This window comes from Chiloscyllium plagiosum, chromosome 2 (assembly GCF_004010195.1).
Source record: "Chiloscyllium plagiosum isolate BGI_BamShark_2017 chromosome 2, ASM401019v2, whole genome shotgun sequence".
NCBI classification, from domain to species: domain Eukaryota; kingdom Metazoa; phylum Chordata; class Chondrichthyes; order Orectolobiformes; family Hemiscylliidae; genus Chiloscyllium; species Chiloscyllium plagiosum.
This window is the reverse complement of record NC_057711.1, coordinates 4,194,383-4,203,772: the sequence shown is the minus strand read 5'-3', so window position 1 is coordinate 4,203,772 and position 9,390 is coordinate 4,194,383. Positions and strand designations below refer to the sequence as shown.

The following is a 9,390-nucleotide window of genomic DNA, read 5'->3' as shown; positions in this document are numbered from 1 at the left end:
GGATTTTACAAATATATTAAGGATAAAAGGGTAACTAGGGAGAGAATAGGGCCCCTCAAAGATCTGCAGTCTTCTTCTTGACCTCTCCGCCTCCACCCTATTCCGACCTATCACCCTCACCTTGACCTCTTTCCACCTATCACATTTCCCACGCCCCTCCTCCAAGTCCCTCCTCCCTACCTTTTATCTTCTCCTGCTGAACGCTCTCTGCTCATTCCTGAAGTAGGGCCTGTGCCCGAAACGTCGAATCTCCTGTTTCCTGGATGCTGCCTGACCTGCTGTGCTGTTCCAGCAATAAAGTTTCAACAAGGGGGGAGGGGAAATGAGGAAACTGGAGAAGTCTGAGTTCATCCTTTGTGGTTGGAGGGTTCCTAGGCGGAAGATGAGGCGCTCTTCCTCCAGCCGTCGTGTTGCTATGGTCTGACGATGGAGGAGTCCAAGGACCTGCATGTCTTGGTGGAGTGGGAGGGGGAGTTGAAGTGTTGAGCCATGGGGTGTTTGGGTTGGTTGGTCCGGGTGTCCCAGAGGTGTTCTCTGAAATGTTCCGCAAGTAGGCGGCCTGTCTCCCCAATATAGGTGCAGCAGATGCAGTAAATGATGTCTGTGGAGGTGCAGATAACACATCGTTCACAATACTTCTGGGAGTAATGAGTAAATCCCTTAGTGTACCAGTGTGCTGAAATACTGTCATACATCCTCCCTTTTAACACATGGTCCTTACCGTGTGTCAGTTTGGCATAGAATGGAAATAATGATTGTGGTAGACCATTGGGGCCACACCATACTCCTTCCCTCATCATCCGTTGTGGGGAGATCGCAAGCAGGCCCTGGATGCCTTTCCGTCTTGGAGTGGCCATTGTCATTTTGGGCTTCTTGCTTCAGTTGGTTGCAATTTGCTATTGGTTATCCAGCAGACTCTGAGGCGGCGCCACTGACTTGGAACCTTCGCCAGCGGATCTCGTAGGAGGGCTGTAGGTCTTGGAGGGCAGTCATCAAGGTCAGGATCTGGAACAGACTTAAGACTATGTACAGCTTCGTTAGGTTGTTTTCCGCGCACGTCTACATGTGCGCTGGTGTTTGTACGTGTATTTGATCTATCCTTTACCTGAGATTTCCTTTCCCTGATAGTCCCACCTTCCCCAGAACCGGTCCCAATGTCCCACAAATCTGAACCCCTCCCTCCTACACCATCCCTCAAACCACGTGTTCATCCTGCCTATTCTTTCATTTCTACACTGGCTAGCATGTGGCACTGGTAGCAATCCCGAGATCATTACCTTTGAGGTCATCCTCTTTAACTTCTCTCCTAGCTCCCTGAATTATGCTTTCAGGACCTCATCTCGTTTTTTTACTTATATCACTGGTGTCAATGTGCACCATGACAGCTGGCTGTTCACCCTCCCCTTTTAGAATGCTCTGCAGCCGTTCGGTGATGTCCCTGACCTGAGCACATGAGAGGCAACATACCATCCGGGAGTCTTATTTTTGCCTATCGACTTCCCTTACAATTGAATCCCCTATGACTATGGCCCCACGAGTCTTTTTCCTGCCCCTCTGAACAGCAGTGCCCTCCACGGTGCCATGATCATGGCAACCGCTGCCCTCCCCTGGTGAGCCATTTCCCCAACATTATCCAAAATGGTATACACTGCCTTCCTACTCTTTCTCTGCCTTTTGGTCACCCATTCCCTGTCTCCCTCAGCAATTCTAATCTGCGGTGTGACCAATTCACTAAACGCGCTATCCATGACCTCCTCAGCATCGTGGATGCTCCTCAGTAAGTCCATCCGCAGTTCCAGAGCCGTCTTGCAGTCAAGCAAGAGCTGCAGCTGGACACACTTCATGCAAGTGTAAGATCCAGGAACGTCAGCCACTTCCCTGAGCTCCCACATCAGGCAAGAGGCACATGCCACGGGTCTGAGGTCTCCTGCCATTGTAAGTCTTAGCTTTATATCAACTAATTGACTAACTAATTAAATATTGGTCTGGAGGGTTTTAGGTATGAGGAGAGATTGGATGAACATGAATTGTTTTCATGAAAAGAGGGAGGCTGGGGGGTGTGAACTGATAGTGGTCTACAAAATTATAGAGACTTCTTTGGCTAAAGGATATCATGGTGGCTCAGTGGTTAGCATTGCTGCCTCACAGCACCAGGGACCCGGGTTCGATTCCAGTCTCGGGCAACTGTCTTTGTGGAGTTTGCATATTCTCCCCGTGTCTGCGTGGGTTTTCTCCGGGTGCTGTGGTTTCCTCCCGCAGTCCAAAGATGTGCAGGTCAGGTGAATTGGCCATGCTAAATTGCCCATGTGTCAGGGGTAAATGTAGGGGAATTGCTCTTTGGAGGGTTGGTGTGGACTTGTTGGGCCGAAGGGCCTGTTTCCATACTGTAGGTAATCTAATCATATATCGGGTAGATAGTCAGAGACTTTTACTCAGGGTTGAAAGGTCAACTATACGGAGGCAAATGTTCAAGATAAGGGGGGAGAGGTTAGGGGAGAAATGAGGGAAATTGTTTCATACAAGAGGGTAGTGGGTGCCTGGAACGCACTGCCAGTGAAGGTTGTGGAAGCAGGTATTTAAGGCAGTCATAAACATGAATGAGAGATTAACAGGGAGATTTAAACCATTTATGGGCAATGGGTGGTGGTTCTAAATAAGGATTAGGAATAGGTGCAGTCTTGGTTGGCGGAGGGGCTTGTTCCTTTGCTATATTATTCTTTGCTTTTTATTCACTGATATCCTTTAGCAAAAGTAGTCTACTGTCCTTACCTGGACTAGTCTTCATTTGACTCTCAGCTGAATTGTACCATAAATCGTCTAGATATTAGTTTTGTGGAGTTTCATGGAGGATTTCCCTCAACGTGCTCTACCATAGTACTCACATAATTTATACTGCTTACCGAATTATGACTGCAGCATATATCTGTGGCTGTTGAGCACTCACCAGCAGTAAAAACACTAGCCACTGTCAGAACCATCTGGGATGTTTGGCACTGGCTTTAACACCATCTTTATAGACCTGTGCATCAGGTCTTTAGTAACTGGCCACAAGAAATCCTTGTCAGCAAATGTAGTATGAGGGAAACAAGGAAGAAAACCTTTTGAAAAAAAAAATATGTTTAAGTGGGCGGCACGGTGGCACAGTGGTTAGCACTGCTGCCTCACAGCGCCAGAGACCTGGGTTCAATTCCCGACTCAGGCGACTGACTGTGTGGAGTTTGCACATTCTCCCCGTGTCTGCGTGGGTTTCCTCCGGGTGCTCCGGTTTCCTCCCACAATCCAAAAATGTGCGGGTCAGGTGAATTGGCCATGCTAAATTGCCTGTAGTGTTAGGTTAAAAGGGGTAAATGTAGGGGTATGGGTGGGTTGCGCTTCGGCGGGTCGGTGTGGACTTGTTGGGCCGAAGGGCCTGTTTCCACACTGTAAGTAATCTAATCTAATCTAATCTTCTGAGTGCACATAGGTGGAATGAATGACACTTCATTAGAAATAGAATCACACATTCATAAATGTATTGCCACTTTACATCATCGCCTGTCTGATCAACTGACACTATAACTACAACTACAAAAATCAAGCTACACAGGTTACCTGTCCTTAGGACCATGTCATGGTTGAATTCTGTGTAAGGAAAGTGTACTATTTCCCTAACTATCAGGATAGCCTAATATCTTGTTATTGTTCAGGAATAACTGTAGCCCAACCCCCCGACCAACTTAGAAGGACAGCCACGACTGCAAGTGACTATATATTCCTGATTAATCTCTGTGCACCTCCCAGCTGACTTACTTATAAATCCCCCGTCCAGTTGTATTGGACCTGTAGAACTAATCATGGCCACTACCTGAACTGTAATTGTACAAAATGTCTAACTTTGACCACCATTACCATGTGATCAATCCTATCCCAAACCCCTGGACTAATATTGGTCAATGACCTTGATTAGTGAGCCAGTACACCCTGAAGGATGACTGTTCCTTTGACTTGACTGAGGACTGCACGACTTAGATTTTGAGACATGGCCGTTTGATTGATGCAGTATGTTGGCATGTAACACATGTTGCAGGTATGACACTGGCATAGCACAATTGGCATAACACCTTATTGGCATAGCATGTCCACCTCCTTCACTGATCACTGCTGCCAACATGACAAGCTGCCTGATTTTGTGTCTGTTGTAGGATACAAGACTATAAGTTACATTACGTTGAAAGTACTAAATGATACGGCAGTGTGCAAAAAGGTAAGCCAAGCAAGGCAGCAATGATGTGAGCATCCAAGAACGTGCAGAGTGAGCTCTAAAAGACTAAGTTAAGAGTCCTAAGATGTATCCTGTTCCGATGCATGAGATGTGTCTGTCCATGTGTGCAAAGCAGCCTATCAGCTGCATTACAATTGCAGTTTCCTCCCTAAGGGCACTGTGTGTTAACCTATGGCATGTGAACTGCAGCGGTTCAGGAAGTGCAGCTTACCATCACCAAAGGCAACTAGGGAAGGACAAGAAATGCAAGCAAATGAATGACATCCATGTCCCAAAAGTGAGAAAAAGTAAAGTGCTATTTCACTCCAAAGTGCAGCATTGAAGTGGTGAACTGTATTGCACATTAGTCCAAAATGTGCCATGATGACGTGATGAGGTTATATTTATGTGGATCAGAGGTGCAGGTGGATGCTGCTCATAGAGCTTATTTGAGATATTAGGGACTGCTGGCCAAAATGGTGGACAGGAGGAGCAAGTGGTGACTTGGAGCCTCCAGGAATTCACTCTGATTTTCATGTCTGGAATTGTCTTTATTTAGTTGCTCTCCATCATGAGAGAGAATAGCAAAAGGCAGATTAATGAGTTAAAGTTAGAGATATAAATGCAGCAAATTGGCCTCATGCCAAGCAAAACTCATCTAACTGTTTCCATGATGGAAAATATAAGTTTCTTTTCTGCTGAGAATTTAGTTTATCCAATCTTACCATATTTTCCCAACTAACTCACCATTGCCAGTATCCTTCAGGGGCTGGAAGAATTCAGAAACTCAAGGTGGTCGACTTTGAAGTGGCTTCAAAAGCCACTTGGTTATACCAAAACCACTGCAGTACATTGAATCAGATGAGCTGCAGCAAGTTTACTGAACAATGCAGCTCACTTGCACCATACTAAGTATAAAACAATAAGACATGGGAGTGGAAGTTAGGCCATTTGGCCCATCGAGTCCACTCTGCCATTTAATCATGGCCAATGGGCATTTCAACTACACTTACCCGCACTCTCCCCGTATCCCTTAATTCCTTGCGAGATCAAGAATTTATCAATCTCTGCCTTGAAGACATTTAATTTCTCGGCCTCCACTGCGCTCTGTGGCAATGAATTCCACAGGCCCACTATTCTCTGGCTGAAGAAATGTCTCCTCATTTTTGTTCTAAATTTACCCCGTCTAATTCTAAGGCTGTGCCCACAGGTGCTAGTCTTCCCGCCTAACGGAAACAACTTCCCAGCATCCACCCTTTCTAAGCCATACATCATCTTGTAAGTTTCTATTAGATCTCCCCTCAACCTTCTAAACTCTAAAGAATACAATCCCAGGATCCTCAGCCGATCATTATATGTTAGGCCTACCATTCCGGGGACCATCCATGTGAATCTCTGTTGGACATGCTCCAGTGCCAGTGTGTGCTTCCTGAGGTGTGGGGCCCAAAATTGTATACAGTATTCTAAATGGTGCCTACTACAGCTTTATAAAGTCTCATTAGCACATTACTGATTTTTTTATGAGAACTAATACAAACATAGAGAATGCTGGAGAAACCCAGCAGATTTGACAGCTTCTGTGGAGAAGAATAGAATTAATACCTTGAGTCCAGTTTGATTATTCTTCAGAAATCCTCAAAATTCTAGTAATTACAGTAAAGTCCCCATTATCTGATACCCAGTTATCTGCAATTCTCATGCAATCGGCAGTCTGCAGGAATAGGTCTTCTCACTTTAGGAATTGATCTTTTGGTTACCTCTCTGCATCTCTCTCTCGAGTACTTACGAGTGGTCTTGGCTACAATGAGCAGGTTCATGTAACTGGCATCCACCATTCTCCATGCGTGCTGGATACCAAATAGTTTACTGTACTTGGAAGTCCAGAACTAACCGGTATTACTGCTAGACTATGAATCCAGGAATTCAGCTAATATTCTAGGGATGCAGGTTTAAATCTTGCCATTACAGAATTTAAATTTGAATTCAATAAAGAATCTGGAATTAAGGGTCTAATGATGACCATTGTTGATTGTTGGAAAAGCCCATCTGGTTTACTAATGTACTTTGAGGAAAGGAATCTATGTCCTTACCTGGTCTGGCCTACATGTGACTCCAAACCCACAGCAATGTGTTGATTGGTTGATTTATTTATTGTCACGTATACCGAAGTACAGTGAAAAATTCTGTTTATGAGCAACGCACCCAGATCATAGTAAGCAAGGATGTACACATCAAAAAGACTTAGACAGAGGCATACAGTTTATATTGCACAGGACATGCACTAGGTGACATCAACATTAGCCAGATTGGCATTATTTGAGGCAAAAGTGTCCATTCATCAGTCTAATAATAACTGGGAAGAATCTGTTCCTGAACCTGCTGGTGCGTGTATTCAGGCTTCTGTATCTTCTCCCTGTGTAACTCTTAACTGCCCTCTGGGCAATTAGGGATGGGCAATAAATGCTGGTCTAGTCAGAGAAGCCCATATCCCATAAGTAAATAGGCAAAAACTGAGGAATTGCTATTTGTAATGAGTGCTGATTGGTGGGACTGTGGTTGGAATTCAAACCAAGGGATTCCATATTTTCACACTGCATAAATTGTCATTTCTTTTGAATTTTGATTTGCTTGGGTTTCAGTCCTGATTTGTGCAAGATGAAAATTTATGACTTTATATCTCTTTTTAACACCTATGCAAGAGCAATTGGATTGGCCATTAAATATTGGCCTTGCCAGTGACATTCATATCCTAAGAGGGAAAAAGGAGAAACCAGGTGGTGTATTTGTTTTTCGGTATTAAGGGTGATTTTGACAGAGGAGAGAGAGGTGTAATAAAACTTGATTTTAGACAATGCATATCATGGTTTTTGTATTCTTTAATACTTTTTAGAGCTGTGCATTCAAGAAGAAGAGTACACTTACTGCACAAATAATAACACTGGAAAGATATGTGAGCCAAGCTGTGAGAACCAGATCTACAAACAGATGCCCTGCACGGAAGTATGTGAAGAAGGCTGCATATGCAAGCCAGGGTATGTAGTCATAATTTGAGATAAATGAATGGGTAATCATTAGTTTAAATTTTAATTTTTCCAGAAAGCTTTTTATGATGAGCAAAACATTACCATAAACAGAAATTAAAGATGTCAATTCTCAAGAAAGAGGGTAGAAGAGATTTACTCAGTTTTATTATTTATATAAAGTATTTGGATGTGAATAGAGGGGGTTTAGTTAGTAAGTTTACAGATGACACCAAAATTGGTAGTCTATTGGACAGCAAAAAAGATAAACTCAGATTACAACAGGATATTGATCAGGTTGGTCAGTGGGCTGAGAAGTGGCAGATGGAGTTCAATTTAAATAAATGCGAGGTGCTGCATTTTGGTAGGGCAAATCATGGCAGGACTTATGCACTTAATGATTAGGTCCTAGGGAGTATTGCCAAACAAAGAGACCTTGGAGTGCAGATTCATAGTTTCTTGAAAGTGGAGTGAGGTAGACAGAATAGTGAAGAAGGCATTTGATACCCTTGTCTTTATTGGTTAGTACATTGGGACCTTATGGAGGTTTATAAAATCATGAGAGTAATGGATAGGTTAAATAGACAAGGTCTTTTCCCTGAGGTAGGGGGAGTCCAGAAGTTGAGGACATAGATTTAGGGTGAGAGGGGAAAGATTTAAAAGGGATCTAAGGGGCAAAGTTTTCATGCAAAAGGTGGTACGTGTTTGGAATGAGCTGCCAGAGGAGGTTGTACAATTTTACAACATTTAAAAGGTATGATGTGGCAGAGCCGGGGTTGGACTGGGGTGGACAAAGTTAAAAATCCCACAACACCAGGTTATAATCCAACAGGTTTATTTGGAAGCACTAGCTTTCAGAGTGCCTTCCTTCATCAGGTGATTGTGGAGTATAAGATCATACAACACAGAATTTATAGCAAAATATTACAGTGTCATACAGTGATATATTGAACAAACCTGGATAGTTAAGTCTTTCATCTTTTAGAATGGGTTGCAGGTTTCAGTTCATTAATATGTAAATCCCAGAACTTCTTTTAAGTCACCTTCTTGAGATAATTTATGGTTGAAAACCTTGAGTTCTTAAGTAGGAAAAATAGAAAGGGCAGAACACTATTTAAATGTTGATAGATTAGGAAATGTTGATGTGCAAAAGGACTTGAATGTCCTTGTATACCAGTCACTGAAAGCAAGCATGCAGGTTAAATTAAGAATGTAGCAAAAAAGGACTAAAAAGATAATAAATACAGAGAAAATAAAACTATGAGTGCAAACTAGTGAGGAAAAGCGAACTGACAGTAAGAGTTTCTTTAAATGTATAAAAAGAAAGAGAACATAAGCCCCTTAGAAAATAATTCTGGCAAGATAGTTACAGGAACAAGGGAAATGGCAGAGGAGTTAAACAGATATGTTTAATCAGTATTTGTATTGCAAGATATTTTGAACATTCCATTAACACTAGAGTATAGAAGAGGAATTAACTATCATCACCATCACTGGAGAAGTGGTATTAGACAAATGAATGGGGCAAAATGTGGCTTAGTGGCTGAGTGTTTTGCTTCTTCACAACACCACCTGAGTTTGATTCCAGCCTCAGGCGATTGTGTGTGGAGTTTGCACATTCTTCCTATCAACATGAGTTTACTCCAGGTGCTCCAGTTTCCTCCCACTTACCAAAGATGTGCAGGTTAGGTGGATTGGCCATGCTAAATTATCATTGGTGTCCAAGGATTTGCTGGCTAGGTGGATTGGCCATGGGAATGCAGGGTTACCGAGATAGGGTTGGGTCTGGATGGGATGCTCCTTGGAGGGTTGGTATAGACTAGATCTGCTCCCAGGAGGACCAGTTCCAAAAACGTACAACCCAGATGGCCTCCTTCTTCAAGGACCGCAATTTCACGTGGTCGACGATGCCCTCTACCGCATCTCTTCCACTTCCCGCTCCTCTGCCCTTGAGCCCCGCCCACTCCAACCGCCACCAGGACAGAACCCCACTGGTCCTCACCTACCACCCCACCAATCTCCATGTACAGCGCATCATCTGCCGTCATTTCCGCCACCTCCAAACGGACCCCACCACCAAGGATATATTTCCCTCCCCTCCCCTAACAGCATTCCGTAAAGACCACTCCC

General features: G+C 43.7%; 1 protein-coding gene across 1 annotated transcript in view; it reads left to right on the top strand.

Annotated features, from left to right (window-relative positions):
- The window catches only part of LOC122539512 (otogelin-like protein), a 248,549-nt gene that overhangs the window by 37,218 nt on the left and 201,941 nt on the right, over positions 1–9,390 (top strand). Inside the window, exon 4 of the mRNA XM_043674458.1 lies at positions 7,131–7,272. Within this exon, the coding sequence (XP_043530393.1) occupies positions 7,131–7,272 (142 nt within the window). The remainder of the gene's footprint in view (positions 1–7,130; positions 7,273–9,390) is intronic.